Below are 22,787 nucleotides of genomic sequence, written 5' to 3' on the forward strand. Positions count from 1 at the left end.
AGTTCTCTTTATAATTTTCCTTTTTTTTTTTTTTTTTGTAGAATCTTTTATTTATATTGACATATATATATATATGTGTTTATAAATATTTAAATTGAAATATTTTTTTATTTGTTGTTGTCAAATACATATATGATCTTTAGTTAAATATGAGAAAAACATCAAGCGAAAATAATGCTGATTCAGAGTTAAGTTCAGCTTCTAGAGGAAAATTTAAAGGAAAAGAAGAAAAAAATGAAGAGAAATTAAGTGATTTCAATAAAGAAAAGAAAAAGAATGAAAAAAAAAAAAATACAAATAAAGAGAAGAAAACATCTACTACAAAAAGGACGGGAACATGTAAAAATAAAATAAAATTTTTAGTAGATAACATAATTATAATACTTATTATTTTGTCATTTCTTCTTTTAATATCCTTTAAGTATCTTGAAGAACAATATTCCATCGAATCTTATCTTGAAGATGAAGATACTTTTGATTATTACGAAGTTTTGAAATGCAAAAGAGGTGATGATATTCAAAAAATAAAAAAGAATTATCGTGATTTATCTAAGCAATATCATCCAGATAGTAATAAAAATTGCAAAGATTGCGAAAAAAAATTTCAAGAAATAACAAAGGCTTATAAGACACTGTCAGATGCTAGATTAAAAAAAGCATATGATAATTCTAAGGGAAAGGTTTTAAAATTAATTGAATCAAATAGTATTAATCTAAATGAAAAAAATTTTACAGATTTAGTAGAAAACTCTAGTGATTATTGGATAATTCAGATTTATTCTGATACAGATAGCTTATGCTTAAGTTTCTCAAGAATATGGGAAGAAAGTTTTGATAAATATCACGAATATATAAAATTTGGTAGAATAAATATATCAACTGATAAAAAGTTAGTAAAAAAAAAAATTCCTTTTAATGTTAAAATATTTCCTACCATTTTTATATTGTCTCCTGATGGTTCTTATCAACTGTATTCAAATATTTATAACTCCACTTCTAAAGATTTTCAAAATTTTATTTTAAGTAATTATCCTAACTACATATTTAATTTAACCATTTTTAATAAATCTTTTCAAAATAAAAATGAATTACAAGTTAGGCAAACACACATAGATAAAAATCACAAAGTAATATTATTAACAAACAAAACAAAACTAGGTCTTCAAGTCAAACAAGTAACTTATAAATTTCGTAATATTTATCCAACATATGCAATTAAATATAATGAAATTGATAGTATTTTAAATGATTCTATTAAAAAATCAATAATAGATTCATTGAAAGTATTAAGTATTAAAAAAAATGAATATATAAAAGAAAATGAAAATTTGGATTATTTTTTATTAGTTAATAATAATCAAGTAAAAGCTATAAGAAGAATTTCCCCAAGTAATATTAAAAATGTATATTATGATGCTTTAAAAAAGAATTTTGTAGAAGTCAATTCAAATAATATTGATGCAGTTTGCTCAACGGTAGGTTCAAGGCATACCTATTGTTATGTAATTTTTATTGATAATTTAGAAGATGAAAAAGCTTTAAATTATATAAAAAAAAGTTATCAACATATAAACAATTCTTATAATGAATTTGTAGCAAAGTTAGGAAACGAAGAAAATGATGAACAGTTTTTCATTCAACCAGTATATGTATTAAAAAAGCACTTAACGAAAAAATTTATAAATTTTATAAATGAAAAATCCATTAATAAATATGATTCGTTTTTTCTTGATTTTTCATCCAACACATTTGCTGTTATTAATGAAATTAAAAATTTAAGTGATTATTCTCAAAAAAAAGATGACGTTTCTTTTCTTGAGAAAATATACAAAGATATCGAAATATTAAACTTTGAAAAAATACCTAAATACTGTTTGCCATTCAACGTTAACTGTTTATATAACGTAAAATCAACTTTATTTTATAAAATTTACAACATTTTTAAAAGAACAACAAAAATGCAAATTATGATATCTATATTAATTGCATATGTGTTATTACCATCATTTAAACAATATGGAAGAATTAAATATGTTTTTTTAACATTTTCAATAGTTTTATCAATTTTTGCAATAAATTTAAAAGATTTGTTTATGTTGTTTTCGAATTAGTGCTATGTATATAATATTTATATATTTGTATTTATTTAAGTATTTATGTGTTTATTTTTTTCATTTGATTACTATTTACTTATTTTTTATTTTTTTTTTTTATATTTTTTTTTTATTTATTTTTTTTTTTTTGTTATTATCATTATGATAGCAAATTATGCGCATTATAAAGGGTAATATATTTACATTATCTTTTTAACAATATAAATAATATATTTTGTTAATATAATATTATAAATCCATGTGCATATGTGTTAATAACCATATTTATAAATAGTAAAACAAATATAATTTTTTAATTACAAAAAATAGAAAGAAAAAGAGAAAAAAAGAAAAAAAGAAAAAAAGAAAAGTAATTATATATAAATATATATATAATTGTTAATAAAAAACATCATATGCCTAATTAGAATATCTTATAAAAAAAATAAATCTTAATATTAAAGTTATATTGATATAATGCACATATTTACAGACAATATATATATGTATATAATATTATACTAAATATAAACTAAAAATTACTTAAAAAAGATAGAAAAAAATATGTATTTTTTTATATATCATGTAAAAGATAAATAACATTAAAGTTAATATTTGAAGAAATAAAATTTATGATATGCTATAAACAATAAGAATCAAACTAATTAACCCAACTACGAAACCATACATAATTATTAAAACAATTTCTAGAACTTGAAATTTTTTGCATAACTGTTTACCTAGAATAAAAAAAAAATACATATATATATATATATATATATATTCACTTATATAATAATTAATTAAAAAATTAACCAATATTAAAAGAACATCTTATAGCTAAATATACACCAGTAATTATAGAGATCAAAGAAAATAGCAATGTAATAATATTGCTTGATATAACTGATTTAGCACATGATTTTATTTCTTCTTCATTTTTAAAAGCAAGCTTTCTTTTAATCTTTTCAGTTGAATCATTTTTTTTTTCTTTTGTCTTATCTAAGGATAAGTTTCTAGAAATTTGATCACTCATCCTAATATATAATAATTATTATCACAGTTTTGTATATATGAGTAAATTCTCTTTTATATTATATAGAATTATAAATAATATTTTATTATTATTTTTTTATTTTTATTTTTAAGAAAAAGGATTTTTTGAAACTAGTTTTTTTTTAAATGTAACTATTGTATTTAGCAACAAATATTTTTATAAGAACTAATTTTTTTTTCAATTTTAAAACTTTTTATTTATATTTTATTTTTTTATAAAAAGGTTATATATTCTTAAATAATATAATTTCTTATTTAAAAAATAAAATAAACTACTATAAATATTTTTCTTAAAAAATTTTTTTTTAAAAACATAAATTATTTGTTGTTAGATAAGAACAAATTTTTATTTTTTATTTTTATGAGAATTTTTTTTTTCCCCCTTTTCAAATATAATATATTTCATTATGCTTTAAAATATATATTATTTTTTATTTTTTGAATTATATTATTAAGGAAATATGCCTTTTAGTATTTTATGTTTTAATAATACATGAAAATTATCTCTATTTTTAATATACTTTCATAGATTGAAATAAGAAAATAAAATTATGATATAAAAATATTTATTTCAAAATTAATCGAATTTTTTAATTTTTACTTATAACTTTTCTAATTATATTTTAAAATAAATTCTCTATTACAAGCCTACATGATATTCTTTTATAGAAAACAAAATATATAGTATTGTTCATATACACAAACTGTTACAATGCAGCTTTGTTTATTTTTCATATTATTTTATAAACTCACTTAAAAATTATTAATTAATTTTAATTATAATAAATTTATGAAATAATAAAAAGAAGAAATACTGAAGAATCCTATACGTTTATTTATATAATCTTTTATAATTTTTTTCTATATTTTTGTGAGAAATAACTTAGCATTAATTTTAAATTAATAATGTAGGAAATTAATATAATAAAATTTCTGTTATATATAACTTTAAAAATATTGATGGATTAAAAGTTAACTTTAAGTCTATATAGATCTAAATGTTTAAATTATAGATAAAATATATATTATTATATTATTTATTTATTTATTTTTTTTTTTTTTTCTCCTCTTAGAATATTGTTTCTTATGATATTTTATAAAATATAAATCTAAAAACAAATCTTAATTTTTCTTTATAATGTCTCTTAATTATAAAAATAAATATACATATATATAGGATTTTGGTATAAGAAAATTATTAAAAAATAACCGTTTATTTTATACTTTTTTTTTTTTAAATAATTTATAAATGAGAACATCATTATTTTCCTATGACAAAATACATAATTAACAGAATTTAATGTTTTTTATAAACAAAAACCATATAAGTAATTCACAAATAAAAATAAATGTTTTTGAAATTAATTTAAAAAATTTTATTCTAAATTTTTTTACATAGACTAATTACTAAAATGTATTTTAAGTGTTTAAATTTTTGAGTAAAGCGAATAAATATGAAAATTAATTTCATGATTTATAATTATAATTATATTTACTCATTGAATTTAAAAAGTATATAAAAAGGAGGAATATTAATTGAAATTTATCCAATCATTTGTTATATTGGCAATTTTTATTTTTAAAAAAAAATATTTTTTACGAGTTAATAATATTTATATTTTTTATTTCTATTTTATATAATTTTTTTTTTTTTTTTGTTTTTTTATATCAATAATTAAAATTTTTAATTTTTATATTTTGTTATATATATTAATATAAATATTTAATAATTTTTTTTTTTTTCTTCTCATAATATTTTACATCATAAATAAATTCTTCTATTAATAAAATGAATAAAGAAATAGCAAAATATGATTTAGAAAGTGCAAAAGGAGAATTTAAAAAGAATAAAAATGAAGGCAAAAGTATTTTTGAAAGAGCAAAGCCCTTTATGGTTGGGGGAGTAAGTGGGATGTTTGCAACATTTTGTATTCAACCATTAGATATGATAAAAGTAAGAATTCAATTAAATGCTGAAGGAAAAAATGCAAATAGAAATCCATTTATAGTAGCTAAAGATATTATAAAAAATGAAGGAATGCTATCATTATACAAAGGGTTAGACGCAGGTTTAACTCGCCAAATAGTTTATACAACAGCAAGATTGGGATTATTTCGTACTTTCTCAGATATGGTAAAAAAAGATGGTGAACCATTACCTTTTTATAAAAAATGTTTTTGTGCTTTAGCGGCTGGGGCACTAGGAGCATTTATTGGAAATCCAGCAGATTTGTCATTAATTAGATTACAAGCAGATAGTACTCTACCAAAAGAATTAAAAAGAAATTATAATGGTGTTTTTAATGCATTATATAGGATATCTAAAGAAGAAGGTGTTCGATCACTATGGAAGGGATCGGTTCCAACTATTGCAAGAGCAATGTCTTTAAATTTAGGTATGCTATCAACTTATGATCAATCAAAAGAGATCTTAGAAAAATATTTAGGTTCTGGTATGAAAACTAACTTAGCTGCTAGCGTTATCAGTGGTTTTTTTGCTACCACCTTAAGTTTACCTTTTGATTTTGTTAAAACCTGTATGCAAAAAATGAAAGCAGATCCAATTACAAAAAAAATGCCCTATAAGAATATGCTTGATTGTGCATGTCAGATGTACAAAAAAGGGGGTATTTTTATTTTTTATTCAAGTTATCCTACATATTATGTTCGTATTGCACCGCATGCTATGATTACCCTTATAACAGTCGATTTCATAAATAATTTTATAAAAAAAATTTCCTAGATTCAGTTGAACATAATATACATATATACACATGTGTATTTAAAAATTCATACTTTTTTTTTTGAGAAAATTAATAAAATAAAACACTTCTGCTTGTTTATTTATTCTCTTTATATGCTATTTTTATAGTAATTTTTTTTTTTTTTATTTTAAAGATTTTAAAATATTATGTATAAAAATAATATTAATTTAAAAGAACTATTAATAAAGGCGCATAATGCTTTATTTTTTTTCATTTGCAATCATGTTTTCATATACTTGTAAAAGAATTTAAAATGTCTATATTAAGATTTTTTCATAATTTTTTAACATTATATAATTTTGATTCCTTCTAATTTTTTTATAATGCAAAATACTAAAATATACTTAAAGCTTTTTTTTTTTTATTATGTTTAATCGTTTCAAAATAAGTTGTTTTAATATGTATCATGCTATTTTAAAAAATAAATATATTTTCTTTTGTCTATAGAATAAGAGAATAATGCATAGGTATTTTTGATTTCTCAATTTTTTATTGTTTTCTATTCTCTAAGAATTTTTAAAAATTTGAAGTGTATCTTGTTTTTTTTTTTTATTTCATTAAAAACATATCATATCTAACTAAAGAGTATTCAATTTAAAATTTTAGTTTAATAATAATATCATATATATATGAAAATTAAATATGTACGATTATTATGCAGCTATTCTTGATATATAAAATTATTTATCAAGATGCATAATTAATCTAAAACTGTTATTCATCTTTATATATATAAAAAAAACCTAATAGAAATCTAAATCTAAGTCTAAATATAGAATTTATTAACATTTATCGTAGGAGAAAAATTTCTATATAGATTAAACTATAAGTTTATATTTATTATATATTTCAACAATATAAATAAAAAAAAAAATTTTTAAAAGTAATGGTAATTCCTTCTTAATGTATTCTGCATATTTTTTTATTATTATAATTCTTTTCATTTAATTTAATTATTTATTTATTTTATTATTGTTTTTTTTTTTTTTTTGTTATACTTTTAAACTATGTTAAGTATTTTGAAATAAAAAAGGGGATTTTTAAAAATATTAAAAAATAAAAATCATATAAAATGCTATATGTATTGTTAAAAAATATATTACATAAAACGGTTAAGTACTAAATAACAAAAAATATGAATCACTTAAAAAAAAATAAATAATGATTAATAAAATATAAAGAATATAATAAAATATAATATGCATATATATATATATATATATATAGTATGGTAAAATGCATTAAATATTAAATAAAAAAAGTGTTATAAAGAAAAAATGTTAAACTTATTAGATATTATTTTTTATTACTATTTTTTTTTTTAAATAAAATAAAAAAACTAAAAAGCATTTTACGATGTTAATTTTGAAAATATCTTTAAGAAGAATTAAAAATAACTTTTTGAGATTTTGTTATATTTAAAATTATTTATTATAAATATACACAGCGTGTTTAGTCTTAATTTTCATATACATATATATTTAAAACTTCGATAACTATTAAATACTTTTCTTCTATTTTTTTTTTATTTATTTGTTATAAAATATATTTTATTATTGTAAATTTTTCAGAAAATATAAAATTTTAAATAAATTTTTGTATCATATTTATATGTATGCTAATAAGCAAAAATTTCAGTTTAGTATCATAGTTAGCTAAACACTGTTAAAATAAGTTTTAAAGCAATAATATATACTATGATTTTATGTAAATTTATATATAATATTCATATTTATTTATGTTAATTACTTCATTATAAGATCTACAATTTTTTATTATTATCTTTATAATTTATTTCTATTTTTTTTTTCTGCTAGTATATAATTGTCTATTTTTTTTATTTAATAATTTATTTGCCTGAAAATATAGTCTCCTTTTTATTTTTAAATTTTTTTATAAGTACTCATACTTTTTACGTAATACACTGTCGAATATTAAATGTATGTATTTAAATGCTAAAAGAAGTTTTATTATATTGTATAACTTTTTTATAAATGATTTTGTTTTGCAATGAGTATTATTTATTTATTTTTTTTGTTATAATTTGTAATTTTTTTTATTACATTTATATTTTTATTTTTCATAATATATACATGTATATTTATGTTATATTCCCTGTAAAAAATTCTACCTTCCAGTTTTTTTCTTTTTATTTATAACTTCACCATCATATTTTTATTCATATATTTTTTTAACCTTTTCTATGTTACTACTTTTTTTTTTTTTAATTGTTGATTAAGAATAGTTAAGTTAGTAGATACATTGTCTTCATGATCATCATTGCTATTATTAGAACTTAAGGATAATAAATCTGCATCCTCTATTTTATCATTATATTCTTTCTTTAATGGATTTTCTTTCATATTCTTAGTTAAGGACAAAATGTTTTCAAATAATTCTTTTTTTTTTGATTTTAATTTATTTCTTATGGAATTACTATTTATTTTTGTAGTGTTAGTATTCAAGTACAAGTTTGTTTTTCTTTTATTTTTAGGAATATCTTTGATTTTTTTTTTTTTATCATTATCAAGTTCATTTATTTTTGAGTTTTTTTCAGGTACATGTGGCTTAAAAACATTTTTTGAAAGCATTTTCACTTCACACTTTTTGAAAACTCTTGATTCATTATTTACATAAACCTTTGTTTTCGATCTACTAAGAAGCTTTCTTGACCTTAATTGAAAATCTCTTTTTTTTTTATTATCTAAAATATTTATGTTTTTCTCTGTATTTTCCAACTTTTTTTTGTTTAAAATAACTCTATTTGGTGGTTTTATAGAATTTAACCTCAAAAGACTTTTTCTTTTCTTTAATGTTAAAGTATTTTGTTTTTTAAATTTAGTTTCAATCATTGAGTTAAGTTTGTTCAAATTACTTTTTTTTCTTAAAGGTAAATTACTATTTTTTGTTGACAAATTAATAGTGTTTCTTCTCAATTTCAACGATCTTGCTCTAGGAATAGGGAACTTTGAATTTTTACGACCTAATTCTTTTTCATTTTTTTTTTTAGGTGTAATACTATTTTTATCTAAAGAAAGTTTCCTATATTTTACAAACATTTTTTTTGATGAAGAAGAACCGAATGTATCTTCATCATTTGAAGTTGATAATTCAAGACTATTCTTATTTTCATTTTTATTTTTTGCTTCCTTTAGTTTTTTTTCCATTTCATATTTTGAAATAATTAATTTACAAAATCTACCATTATGTCCATTTTTTTTTTTTTCATGTTCCTGAGTATATTGAGTATTTTTCTGCAAAGGATTCCTAGCTTTTGTATTTTCTTTAGAAATTTCTTGCTTTTTAAAACTTTCCATGACATTATATTTAGTTAAAACATTTTCATCTTCGCATATTTTAACTTGTTTTTTATATTGTTTTGAATTTTTATCATTTTTTACATTACATTTTATATTTTTGTCTTTGATTTCTATTTTTATTTTTTCCGAATTTAATTCATCATTACCTTCTGTTAGTTCTTTTTTTTTTTCATTTGATTTATCTTCATTATCAACAAATTTATTCATTTCATTAGCATAAATCATATCTTTATATTCATTTAAAGTAATTTCAATGTCATTTTCCTTTTCTACATCAAGAGTACTTTTATATTCTTGAGAATTTGTATTGTTTGTTTTAAAATCATTTTGTCTTTTTTCATTCGAAATATTTTGTTTATAATCATAGTCATTTGAATGAAAATTATTTTTACTATGATAGTTTTGAGTGCATTTTTTATTTTTCTCTTGATAATTCAAATTTGCTTTTTCATTATAACTATAATAATATTCAGAATGTTTATCGTTTTTATAGTGGGGGTAATATGTAAAGGAATCATTCAATTTACTACAATCATCTACATCAAATATTTCTACTGAATTATTTGTTTTTTCTTCTGTTTCATATTCATTAGAATATATATTTTCAAAATTGTTTGAGCGAGGTGTATTGTTATAGTTAAAATTGTTGCTTTGGCAATTGTCTTCTTGTGAGCAATTAAAACAATGAATATCTTCATTATCATTATAATAACTATCTTTATTATATTTAAAGTCGTGTAAACTATTATGTGGTCTTAATTTCGAACTAAAGTAATCGTTTTCATAATAATATTTTGTCTTCTTATTCTTTTTTTTTCTATGTTTTTTATTTCCTTTACATTTAGGGCATTTTTCATATAATGGATCTTGAGGAACTCCATAAGGATATGCCACAAATGGATTACATTGTCTATTTAATTTTTGTGATGAACAAATAAGCGGAGAAAATAAGGAACGCTTTAGTGGCTTGTCACCTTCATAATGTTCATAGTATTCTTGAATGAATGGGCCCTCTGGTTCTTTCATAAAATATGGATTATATATAAATTTTTTAGCCTTTATATCATTAACGTAAGTATAGTCTTCTTGTGGTTTGTACAATGCTTGAACATTTATATTTTTATAACCTGGAATGCAACTTACTTCTTCCATTTTAAAGGTTATCTTTATGAAAAATTAAAATTATTTATTATGTTTAAATAAATTACAGTTTTTATTTGAGGTAGTAACCGAATTAACATATATGTTATTTATAAATATTAGCAACACATAAAAAATTTGAATTTTTATAGTATATATCAAAAAAAAAATGTTTATTTATCAATTAAAAACAAATTAAAAGAAGAAAAAAACTTAAATTTTTTTGTTTTTCTAAATACAATAAAAAGACGTATTTTGAAGAATATAATATTATTAGAGTACAATACTGAAAACACTAGCGATTTTTACAGTAAGAATTAAAAATTAAAATCTAAATTAAAAATGTATATCATATAATATTCTTATTATCAAAGGAAATTGAAGGAAGTTAAAAAAATCTCCAAAGAACAAATTTAAAAAAAAATAAAATAAATATTAATATTTTTTTTTTTTTTTTGTCCATATGTTTAACATTATTCTTATGGATGCAACTTTTTCTTTTAATAATTTATTATTGTGTGCAAAAATAGCTAAAAAAAAAAAAAAGATAAAAAATAGTAGGTAACGTTTTAGATTATTTCTTATTGTTCATAATTTTTCTCTTAATTGTTACACTTAATTTCATTTTTCATAGAATATTTATATTAATTATATATTTCTTTATGCACAAATATAACTTATGAGTCATTTATTTTATTATTTTTTTTTTTTAATATTTCATATATCTATTTATATTTTCTAATTTATAACTCATGATTTTAAGTAAATGTTATTTTTTTTTATGTTCATAACTTTTCTGAAAATGTTCAGAAGTTTATCAATTAAATGAATGTATATAGCAAGCTCACATGGTGTATAATTAAAATACTTCCTGCATTTAGTTATATAGAAAAAATTGTGCATATTAGTTTAAGAGAAATTCACTGTTCATTAAATAAGTAATAAAATAAAAATATTGTATGGATGAATTATTTTTTTACTTCATTAATATTTTAAGATAAAATTTTATAAATTTAACTTTTTATTACAATTTTTTTTTTGTGAATTTTTTGTAAAAGAATATGAAATCATTGAAATATGTATGTAATAATAATTATATAAAAAAAAATAAAATTTTTCATCATAATATAGTTAATTTTACAGTTTTAAAAAATTTTAAAAATGAAGAATTAATCAAAAATTCAAAAAAAATTTATTGTAAAAGATATACTTCAAGTATTTCAAGAGAATGTAAAGCATTTAATGAATATAACAAAACAAGGTTTAAATTAGAAAATAATACTACAAAAAATAATTATAAAAATATTAAAGTTATAGAGAACGAAAAAGAAAGTGAAAAAGCTGTTGAAGAAATAAATCAAAATGACATTATTGCAGTAGATTTTGAAGGTACAAATTTAGGTAAATATGGCAAAGTGTGTATTATGCAAGTTTATACAGAAAAAAGGAATAATAATAAAGCAGATGATAAAGTGATTGAGAAATATTATATATTTGATTTACTAAAATTATCAGTTATAAATAGCGTAAAAAAAATAATTGAAAATAAAAGAACACTGAAATTAGTACACGATTGCAGAGAAGATAGCTCAGCCTTGTATAACCAATTAGGTATAAAATTTGAAAATGTTTATGATACATCAAGAGCGCATATGTTACTTATGCAAAAAAGGAGAAATAGAGATATATATCAAGTAAGTTTTTTGCAGCTTCTGAATGATTACTTGGGAATTAAAGATGAATGCCTAAATAATATAAAAAAAGAAATGTATAAAAATGAAAAAATTTGGGAAATGAGACCACTAAGTAAAATGTGCATTATTTATGCCTTAAAAAATGTTAAATATTTATTACCTTTGTACAAAATTTTTGATAAAATGGTTTCCAAAAAGGAAGTTTTGGAAAAATCAAAAGATTTCGTAAACTACTGTTTCCTTAATTCTCGCTATAAATTACCGAATGATTTAGCTAAAAGGGGAAATATAATAGAAGCGATGCTAGTAAGCAAATCATTGATAAATTGTGTTTTTAAATTAAATAGTACAAGAAAAGGCATAGCATGTACTCCATCATCTGTTGCACAATTTCGTGATGTCAATGTAGGTGATGTTGTTTTGTGTGTAGTAAGCAATAAATCAATAGATCAAAAAGTTTTATATTTATGTAAACATGATGATGTATATGATTACTGGAATTTGAAAGAAAGACCAAGGGGAAAATTTAAGCCCTCTATACATGAAAATAATACTGATCCTATGATTATGTTTTGTGATGAGGAACTTTCAACTTAAAATTGTTATAATGAATAAAGAAAAACATAATTTAAAGTTTTAATATTTGTATATATGTGTATTCATAATAGGGTTTTATATATTCAAAAATACGAAGAATTTAAAAGCTGGAATAAATAAATTAATGAAAAAAATTATTTAACTTAATCTTTTCACCTTAAAATATGAAAATTATAAATATTTCTCTTATTTTTATATATATATTTCATCTTTTAAGTAGAAAAAGGTTATAATTTATTAAATTTTTTAGAATATATTTTATAATATAATAAATGGCATATGAGCGTTTTATATATATTTAAAAGTTTTTTTTTTTTTTTAATTTAAATTTTAATACTTTAAAGTATTGTAATTTTTTTTTTTCCTTTTTTTTTTTTTTGTAATTAAAATAAATATATCACGATAATACATGGTTATTTGATGAAAAGTAATGACTAAATTGTCTTTTTTTTTATTTTTTTTTTTAATTATCTATAGATTTATTACAGTTAATAAATTATATGACATTTTATTTTTTTTTTAAATATAATATGTAAATAAAATATTGATATAAATATATCATAATCCTATTATATAATTTATTATACTTAAAATATCATCTATATTTTTTCGGTAGGAAGAGTATAAAATAATCCAAAACATAAAAGAGAAAATTATTCGAAATGTTATATATATAAAATAAAATGTGTTTGTACATATATCATGCCTATTTAATGTAAAGTTTAACGAACAAAGAATTAAAATAAATGGAATTATATATTAATAAAAAAAAAAAAAAGAGTAAATATATATATAATTATTTTATTAAAAAAAAATAAGTAAAAATAAAAGCATTATATAGTTATGATTTATTTTAAAATTTTATACAAAGAAAAAAAAAAACGTAAGTGCAATTTATATATAAGGAAAAAGAAAACAGAAAATTAAATTTCACAATATGCATAAAAAAGAATACCTGGATTTTTTTTTAATTTTATTATTTTTTAATGAATGATCATGACTAAAGAATAAGGAAACATTTTATTTATACTATGTATGAAAAATATATATATTATATAAATATTTATTAATTTCCTTTCTTAATTTTTTTATAATTTGAGTTAAAATAAAAATAAAATAAGGAAAACTGAAAGAAAATGAATACAATAAAATCCTACAAATGGGTAATATTTTTACTAAAAACAAATAATAGTTTTACTATTTTATTTATGTATCTTTCATATATCTAGTAATATTTTTATATTTATTTTATTTTATTTTATTTTTGTCCAATTGTTTTTTGAAAAATAAATAATTACACAATATTTAATAAAAGCATAATATTAAAAATTTAAGAAAAAGTTTAAAAAGCATTTGTAAATAATATAAAACAGTAATAAAAAAAAAAATAAAATAAAAAATTATAATATATGGCATTAGCTTTAAAAATAACGAGCTATTTTTACTTTTTTAGCCTAATTATGCTATAATAAAAATATGTTACATTAATATTATATTTTAATAGTAATATTAAATAAAAATAGGAATAGAGAATTTATAAAATACGAAAACAAAAAAAATTAAGTTAAATTAAGTATATATATAAATGTAGAAAATATATATTTTAATTTTATATAAATTATTATATTATTAAAAGAAAAAAATATTTTTATTTTTAAATTGAAATTCTATAATTCTATAAAAGCTGAATAAATACAAATTCAGTTTTTTTTTTATTTATTTAGTATTTAGAAAATGGCTGCGAAATAGTACCTTTAAAAAAGACATATAATAAAGGAGAAGATTATTCTTTAACACTTTTAGACATCCAAGCCGATTTTTCTGATTTTCTAAGTGAAGAAAAAAATATTTTAAGTGATGAAAAAATAGTAAATCAAGGAGAAAATATATTTAATATACAAAAAAAGCAACTTACGCAAAAGGAAATAAGTACACCTCAAAGAGAAAAATATGTATATGAAATTGATCATTTATGGGCATATATAGAATGGCATTATAATTTTGAGGATGAAATAAAGGTACAAAAAAACTTAGTAAGTGATGTGAATAAACTTAGAAAAATTCCCAAATTATATGTTTCAGCTCATATAATTGAAGGAATAATAAATGAAATGCCTAAGAATGAAAATATTTGTATTTTAAAATATACTACATACTCTAATTTTTACCAGAAATATAGCAGTGAATTAGAAAACTTAAAGGGGGAAAAAAAAAAAAATAGCATTTATGACATTTGTAATTACATATATGAAGTTTGTGATATTGCAGATAAATCACTCGTATTTGCTAGTAGCCCTGTAATTAATACAACAATAAAAAATATATTAAGCATAACAAAGAGTGGGAAGAAAAGAGAAGATTTTAATGAAGAAGAAGAAGCAGAAAAAATTACAGAAGATGAAATATGGCAAATTTATATATCTAATAAAATAAAATCAATAAATGACCAATGGTTATTAGTTTCTATTAATGAGGAATTAAAAAATATTATAAACAATTCTGGAGATATATATTTTAAAATTTTTAATAAATATATAAAGGAGCATAATGATTTCATAAAAATTCATGATTATAATATTATGAGAAAAAATAATAATACTGTACTTAAAGGAAAAAATAGAGATAATATTTTTGAGTTAAATAATCAGGATAATAATTTAAATTTAAATAAATTAAATAAATATAAAATTAATTTAATTTTTTCAGAAAATAAGGATATCAATTTTATTTTATACAAATTGTGTTTAAATTTAGGAAAAATGAATGATGTTGTTTTATGTACGAAAAATAAAACATACAACATTTTATTAAATGATATTGATGGAACATTAACAATTTGCCTTAAATCATTTTTTTCTAAATATTATAAAAATAGTCCTATAGATAGTAAAAATTGTTCACAACCTATTCAAGCATATCAAAATGGAATAGACAAAAATAATTTTTTTTATAAAGAAGAAGAATTAATAAAAACCTTATCCATTATGGGATTATGTAAAGAAAAAATTATTTTAAATCAAAAAGCAACAATTTTTAATAATGTAGAATTATTATTTTCTTATTATTTATTAGTTCACAATGAAACATTAAATAACATTGATGATGAGGATGACGATGGTATAATTTACATTAGCAGAAAAGCACTTTTTGAAAATTTGCAATTCTCTAATGAAGAAATTAGTAGTTATTTATTACACTTACAAAAATACAGTAATAACAACTTATTATACATTAAAAATAAAGGGTTTAGATATATTAAAAGTGAAATTGTTTATGAATTTTTAATTAAAATGATAGAATTAATAAGTATTAATGATAATTTATATGAACATCAGTATATAGAGAAAAATAAAATGAAGAATAATCTTTTTACGAAATACCAAGAGGATTTACATAAAGTATTAAAGAAAAAGTATGGAATAACATTTTTAAATTTATTTAATTTAATATATGAAAATTTAAATGAGTTTGAATTTTTAAAAAAAAATAAAATACCAATTGAAAAATACGTAATATTACAATTATGTTTGAAATCTTGCGATATTGAAAATAAAAATTTTGAGTATTTTAATTTATATTATAATTATTATTTCTTTTATGAATATTTAAATAAAAATTCAAACGAATTAACTTTTGAAGATATATTTGAAAATTATCTCGATTTTTTACATAATGATGATCATATTGACGATACCTTAGTATATTTTAATTTATTTAAATTACATAATATTATATCGTTAAATATTTTAAGGTCCAGTGGTAAAGTAGTTATTCATTCAGATAAATTATTTACCTTCGATATGGAGATGCTAACATACATTAAATATATTGATGAAATTTTTCGAAATTTTAGTTCGAATTTAATGGATAAAATAATTCAAAATTTCATCAAAAGTTATCAATTTTTTTTAGATTATGGATATGATAAAGAAAAGACAAATACGAACAGTATTGATGAAAATAAAAGTAAAAATTTTATACATAACAATGATATAATAAATGGAAAGTTAATTAACACTGATAAATATCAAAATAGAGTGTTTTTTAGAGATAATATAATTTTAAATGTAAATAATATAAATCACATATGTAATGATAAATATATGTTTCAATATTTTATCGTTGTAAAATATTATTATAATGAAAATAGCTTTTCTTTATTAGAAAAAAAACTAAAAAAATTTATAAAAACAATAGAGGAAAACTTTATTAGTTCCCAAGTGATGTTTTCTACAAGTGATTTACATCAAAGATTCAAAACAGAACGCAAAAAATTAAAAAGTAATTACTGTTTAAATTATAAAATTTTTAAATATCAAACAACATCTTTTCCTCATATAAGACTAAATAACAATTACAATGATCTATTAAATTTCGTGTATACTCCATTATCGATTCATTTTTCTATATTTCATGAAAATGTAATTTATAATAAGAAACGAAATTCTTTTCAATTAATTCCTTCTTTTTTACTAAAAGATAATTTAAGAAGTTGCTTGACAGCTTTATTTACTTTTAAAAGTTCTTACTATTCCATAGAATTTTATCCTTTTTTAAATCCATTATTGAATAATAAGGTTATCATTTTTTACATCATTTACATTTTTTCAAAACATAATTTAATTTTATCTTATTTTTAATGTGTTTCAATCTTAATATTACATAACACCTTAAATTTATTTTGACATGCTATATTGCATTTTATTATAATAAATCATTCTATATAATATTTTATTAAGCTAAGTTTTGTTACACCATATTATATTATATAACAATTTTTTTTTTAAATTTTCAGGATTTGATTGGTACTATAGCTGTTCCTCCTTTGAGACATTGTAGAACAAAATTAATTGAAAAAGAAAATGAAAAAAATATAGAATTTTTAGAAACAGGAAATATAATTTTTTCAAATTTAAATGATGATATAAAAAATTATAAGAGCTCTAATAATCATAATAAAAAATTTGTTGAAAAACTATGTAAATTGTACAATTGCAATTTGCCTGTCAATAATTTTTCTACATGATATTTTCTCTATTTTTTTTTTTTTTTTTTGTTTTTTTTAATTTTTAGCATAAAGAGTTTATTTTTTTTCAAGCTTTACTAAAATTTGCACTAAAAATATAATTTTCTTTTTTCTCTTCCGAGAGATGATTGTATTTGTACCTTATGTTTTATCATCAATAAGAAATTTAATACTGCTTTCTGTTGATTTAATTTCGTTTTCATGTATATCTACATTTTTTTTCTTTTTTTTTAAAAAATATTCAAAATTTTCCATATAATTATGATCGTATATATGTTTGATATTTTCTGGCAATTCATAACTTTTTAATTTTATTTTTCCTTCTTTAAAATCTTGATAAGTAGGTATAATGTAATCTTCTATATTTTTAGAATATAATTTATTATTTTGTAAAACATACTGAGGATAAATTAGTTCTCTTATTTTTTTACTGAGAGATTTGATACCTAAACCAAATTTTGCCGAAGTTCCAACTACCTCAATTTCAGGAAAAATATTTTTCAAACGATAATATAGCGAGTCTAAATTAAACAATGAATTTTTATGTAGCATATCACACTTCGTTGCCACAACTAATTCTTTTTTTTTTAAATACTCAGGATTAAATAAAAATAATTCATTTCTCAACATTTTTATTTGTTTTATGGTATCATTATAATAATCTTTTAAGTTATTATCATCTTTTTCTTCTCTATATATAATTTGACTTTTTATTTTATTATCCAGTTGATTTTTAATATCTTTATTATTCTCATAATTTATTTCCTTATTATTTGCATAATTTTCCTTTCTTAAACTTTCTGAATAATAATCTTTAATTTGTAAGTCATCTACATTTTTTAACTTATCATTAGAAACATCTATAACATAAACAATTAATTTGCTTCTATATAAATGCCTTAATATTCTTTTGCCTTTATTTTTGTCTTTATGAGCATTATAAAATAAAAATGGTGTATCTAATAAAGTTATCTGAACTCCATCTATATAATTAATATTAGATACATGAGGAATGGTAGTAGTAAATATATCACTATTTATGTTCCCATAATATTTACTTAAACTACTACATAGAGATGTTTTACCACTATTCTCAATTCCTATAAAGGCTACATCATTTAATAATCTTAATTCTAATTCTAAAAGTACCTTCTCACTTTTTTCTGGTAACCTAAAGTCGTGTTTTTTAAAATAAGAATAAGAAATACCCCCTTTTCCTCCCCTAGCTACTAGTAATTCTTCATTTTCATTTAAAAATTGATACCAAAAGACACTCTTATAAATTTTTCTATTATTTTCATTTTTTTTCATGCAAGAAATTCTTTTTCTTACTATAGTGCCTACTGGAACATAAACAATTTTATCTTTTCCATCTTTTCCTCTGCTATTTTCTTTAAAATCTTCTCCATCATGTGCTTTAATCTTTTGCTCAATTTTAATTAAATCATATATACTTTTTTTACTTTTTAAAATAATATTACCTCCATGTCCTCCATATCCTTCTCCTTTTAATTTTCTACTTCTCTGCTTTTTATAATTTGGTGACCCTCCCTTTCCTGATTTTGCTGTAATCCATAAAAAATCACAAAATCTTTTTTCTTTTCTCAACATAATATTATCATTTTCTTCTGTTAATATTTTCATTAATGCTTCATTTTTTTTCTTTTCAACATCATCATTTATATTATTACTAAAGTAACTTTCTTTTCCTCTGTCACATTTTGTAACATTGTTAAAATTATTACCCCTTTTTTTTGTATCATCATTTACATTATTCATATAATCTTTATATTTCTCTATTTCATTTAAAATAATTAATTTGTTATTTTCTTGTATATCATAATTTGTGTAAATAAAATTATTATTTTTTTCTATAACGTCACTTATGTTAGTAGATGAGTTATTTTTTTTTTCTATATTATCATTTGAATTATCATAATAGCTATGTTCTATATCATCGCCTAATTTATTATAAAGGATATCTTCTTCGATATCATCACACTTATTTATTTGTCCTTCCCCTTTAAATTTTATCTTATCATTTAAGTGGTAATCTTTGATATTATTTTCATTTGCAATACTTTTATTTTTTTTAATTACAACTAACTTTTTTTCATTTTTAATATAAATACACTCATTGTTTTCATAAGCATCATCCTTTATAATTATATTTTTGCTTTTTTCTTCAAAAGTTTTTTTTTTTTTATCAGATAGAGAATTAAAACATACTTTAATTAATTCTACAGAGTTACTTTTATATTTTAGTTTATAATGAAGATTTAACTTTATATTCTTTTCATTTTTTAAAAGAATAAAAAATTTTCTTTTTGAATAATAAGAAAAGTTCAATTTTATTTGAGTATATATTGATAGTTTAAAAAAAAACATAATAAAAATATATATAATTAAGTCTAAGTATTAAGAATTTAAAGCATTTCTTTTTAAAAAAAATGCGGTAAATTTATTAAAAAGAACAGAGGAAATAAAAATTATTATTTTCAAATAGTAAATTAATATTGAATTAAAAAAGTTATATCAAGTTACAAAAATATTTATTCAGCCAGATAAAAAAAAAAATTCTCTCTCTCTCTATATATATATATATATTTCTTTTTCATAAAAAAAAATTTGCAAAATATTTAAAAAAAAAAAAATGTGATTATACATTTTCAGTTTTTATAAACACATGCATTATATTAAATAAATAAAAAGAAATTTATTTAACAAAAATTAAAATTGGAAGGTATTAACGTATTTTAAATAAATATATTATATCAATAATATTAAAAAAAAAAAAATAATAATAATAATAAAAATAAATAAATACACAAATATATGTTAAAAAACATTATTAGATAAATATCAAATATCGTGTAAAAAAATATTTGTAAATTGTGGAAGCTCCATATCCTATTAATAATCCAACTCTGAGTAATGTTGATCCAAAACTACTAACAATTGCAACGTTGCTTAATGAATTATCTGATCTTAAAACATCAGGTATATTTATAAAAGACAAAATAATAAACCATCCATTTAGATATACATTTGTAAAAATTAGTAAACATTTAAAAATAAAATTGCGAAATATATAAATTTTTGCAAAAGGAATAATTAAACATAATAATGACAAAAAAGTTCTTGCAAATGAATATAATAATATTTTTTTTTGCGATAAAAGAAAAAAATTAAAAATTGGAAAACTCTGAGCAATTGTGGGAAAAATTCTGCTTACGCAGTCAGCTATTTGCACTATTCCAATTAATATGTATCGTTCATCTACATTTTTTGTCCATAACTCTGGACAAGCAACAGGGAAAACTATAATTTTCAAAAATATATTGTAAAATACACAAAATAATGAATTAAACGCTTTTTTATATAAATATATTTTAAGTTTTGCTTGTTTTAGAAAATTCTTCAAAAGCATTTTATATGAAAAAAATTTATTTAAAAAATTTTTTTTTGTTGGTACTGGGACTATATTATTTTCATTATCATTTATAGATATATTAAATGGGATATTTTTTAATATAAATTTTTCTTTTATTTGATTATCAGCGTTACATGAATTTTCCTTTTCTTCATTTTTTTTTTTTTCTTTGCTAATATTTCCATTTTTTATTAAAGCACATTCCTGATCTTTATTATCTATATTTTCTTGTGTCATATTAATGGTAACAAAATAAGAAGTATCTAAAGTTTTTTGTTCTGATTTTTCATAATAACAGCTTTCACTTTCTCTTCTCTTTCTTTCTTCTATATATATACTAAACTTCCTTTTAAAATTTTCTGTTCTCTTTAAAAATGAATAGCAAATGAAGGTGCATAATATAAACGTACAGTTAATTGACGATGTGATAAATAAGGATAAATGTAATTTTTGTATATCTTCATCAACTTTAATAATAGAATAATAAAATAAGGAAGTAAGGAAAAAACAATATATTCCAGTTATTCCATATGACAGGCAAACGATTTTCGAACTATTTAAAACAATAGACGCTATTGAAAATATCATAGTTTTTAAAAATGAACAAATTGCACCAATACAACTTATGAGAAAGTAAAAAAAAAAAGTTTTATGATAATAATATTTTACTATATATGGATAAATTAGCTGAAGAATAAATGACAAAATAAAGCATATATCATAAATAATTATTTTCACTTCAAGAAATAAGGAACTGATTAATGACACAATAACTAAAACAAAAAAATACAAGAAAAATGTAAAGGATATCATAATATCTTTATTTAAAAGTGCATGAATATGGGGAGTTGTATTTAATACATAATAATACAAAAGCACAGATGAAATCCCCATTAAGCATAAAGTTATATTTGAAAATATAACATTATCATTAGTTTTACTATATTTCTGATACATATTTTTCTCTTCTTTAATTTCATCTTTTTCTTCTATTAATTCTGTTTCTTTACATTTTTTACCAAACATGCTTTCTTCATTCTTTTTACTTAATTGTTGTTCTTCATTCTTTTTACTTAATTGTTGTTCTTCATTCTTTTTACTTAATTGTTGTTCTTCATTCTTTTTACTTAATCGTTGTTCTTTATTATTTTTACTTAATTGTTGTTCTTTATTCTCTTTACTTAATTGTTGTTCTTCATTCTTTTTACTTAATTGGTGTTCTTTATTCTTTTTACTTAATTGTTGTTCTTTATTCTTTTTACTTAATTGTTGTTCTTCATTCTTTTTACTTAATTGATTTTCTTCATTTTCGTTGCCTATGTTGCATTTCTTATGAACTTCTATATCATTTCCTATTATATTTAAAATATTCATAATTTTATTTAATATATTTTTTAATTTTAAAATTTTCAATCATATATTTATAGAGTGATTTAAATGTTTGTTTTTATATAACTCCATATTTACAACTTTTTAAAGGCTTTTTTTTTTTTTTTTTTATGTTCTTTTTTATATTTAAAAATTAAATTCATAAAGTTATATTCTAAATTTAATAAAGAAAACTGTATATTTTTTATTTGCTAAAACAAAAAATTACTCAAATTATATAAAATTTTTATTCAACGGATACTAATTCTAAATTTCTTGTTTATAATGAAAATTT

General features: G+C 19.2%; 7 protein-coding genes across 7 annotated transcripts; 4 read left to right on the forward strand and 3 right to left on the reverse strand.

The window, feature by feature from the left end:
* Nucleotides 1–149: 149 nt before the first annotated feature.
* On the forward strand, nt 150–2,111 carry PRELSG_1306100 (DnaJ protein, putative; the record flags this gene model as incomplete). The annotated part of the gene is made up of 1 exon (XM_028678578.1): nt 150–2,111. The coding sequence occupies one exon, from the start codon at nt 150–152 to the stop codon at nt 2,109–2,111; it is 1,962 nt and encodes a 653-aa protein (XP_028535710.1).
* A 2,827-nt stretch (nt 2,112–4,938) lies between these two features.
* On the forward strand, nt 4,939–5,892 carry DTC (dicarboxylate/tricarboxylate carrier, putative; the record flags this gene model as incomplete). Its single annotated transcript, XM_028678580.1, has 1 exon — nt 4,939–5,892. The coding sequence occupies one exon, from the start codon at nt 4,939–4,941 to the stop codon at nt 5,890–5,892; it is 954 nt and encodes a 317-aa protein (XP_028535711.1).
* A 2,223-nt stretch (nt 5,893–8,115) lies between these two features.
* PRELSG_1306300 (conserved Plasmodium protein, unknown function) lies at nt 8,116–10,386 on the reverse strand (the record flags this gene model as incomplete). Its single annotated transcript, XM_028678581.1, has 1 exon — nt 8,116–10,386. One exon carries the CDS (start codon nt 10,384–10,386, stop codon nt 8,116–8,118), a length of 2,271 nt encoding a protein of 756 aa, XP_028535712.1.
* Nucleotides 10,387–11,435: 1,049 nt separating this feature from the next.
* On the forward strand, nt 11,436–12,665 carry PRELSG_1306400 (exonuclease, putative; the record flags this gene model as incomplete). Its single annotated transcript, XM_028678582.1, has 1 exon — nt 11,436–12,665. The coding sequence occupies one exon, from the start codon at nt 11,436–11,438 to the stop codon at nt 12,663–12,665; it is 1,230 nt and encodes a 409-aa protein (XP_028535713.1).
* A 1,136-nt stretch (nt 12,666–13,801) lies between these two features.
* On the forward strand, nt 13,802–17,691 carry PRELSG_1306500 (conserved Plasmodium protein, unknown function; the record flags this gene model as incomplete). Its single annotated transcript, XM_028678583.1, has 3 exons — nt 13,802–13,828; nt 14,390–17,242; nt 17,461–17,691. The coding sequence occupies 3 exons, from the start codon at nt 13,802–13,804 to the stop codon at nt 17,689–17,691; spliced, it is 3,111 nt and encodes a 1,036-aa protein (XP_028535714.1).
* A 141-nt stretch (nt 17,692–17,832) lies between these two features.
* PRELSG_1306600 (GTP-binding protein, putative) lies at nt 17,833–20,079 on the reverse strand (the record flags this gene model as incomplete). Its single annotated transcript, XM_028678584.1, has 1 exon — nt 17,833–20,079. One exon carries the CDS (start codon nt 20,077–20,079, stop codon nt 17,833–17,835), a length of 2,247 nt encoding a protein of 748 aa, XP_028535715.1.
* Nucleotides 20,080–20,542: 463 nt separating this feature from the next.
* On the reverse strand, nt 20,543–22,498 carry NT2 (nucleoside transporter 2, putative; the record flags this gene model as incomplete). Its single annotated transcript, XM_028678585.1, has 1 exon — nt 20,543–22,498. The coding sequence occupies one exon, from the start codon at nt 22,496–22,498 to the stop codon at nt 20,543–20,545; it is 1,956 nt and encodes a 651-aa protein (XP_028535716.1).
* Between the last annotated feature and the right edge of the window lie 289 nt (nt 22,499–22,787).

Source organism: Plasmodium relictum (assembly GCF_900005765.1).
Source record: "Plasmodium relictum strain SGS1 genome assembly, chromosome: 13".
In the NCBI taxonomy this organism is placed as follows: Eukaryota; Apicomplexa; class Aconoidasida; order Haemosporida; family Plasmodiidae; genus Plasmodium; species Plasmodium relictum.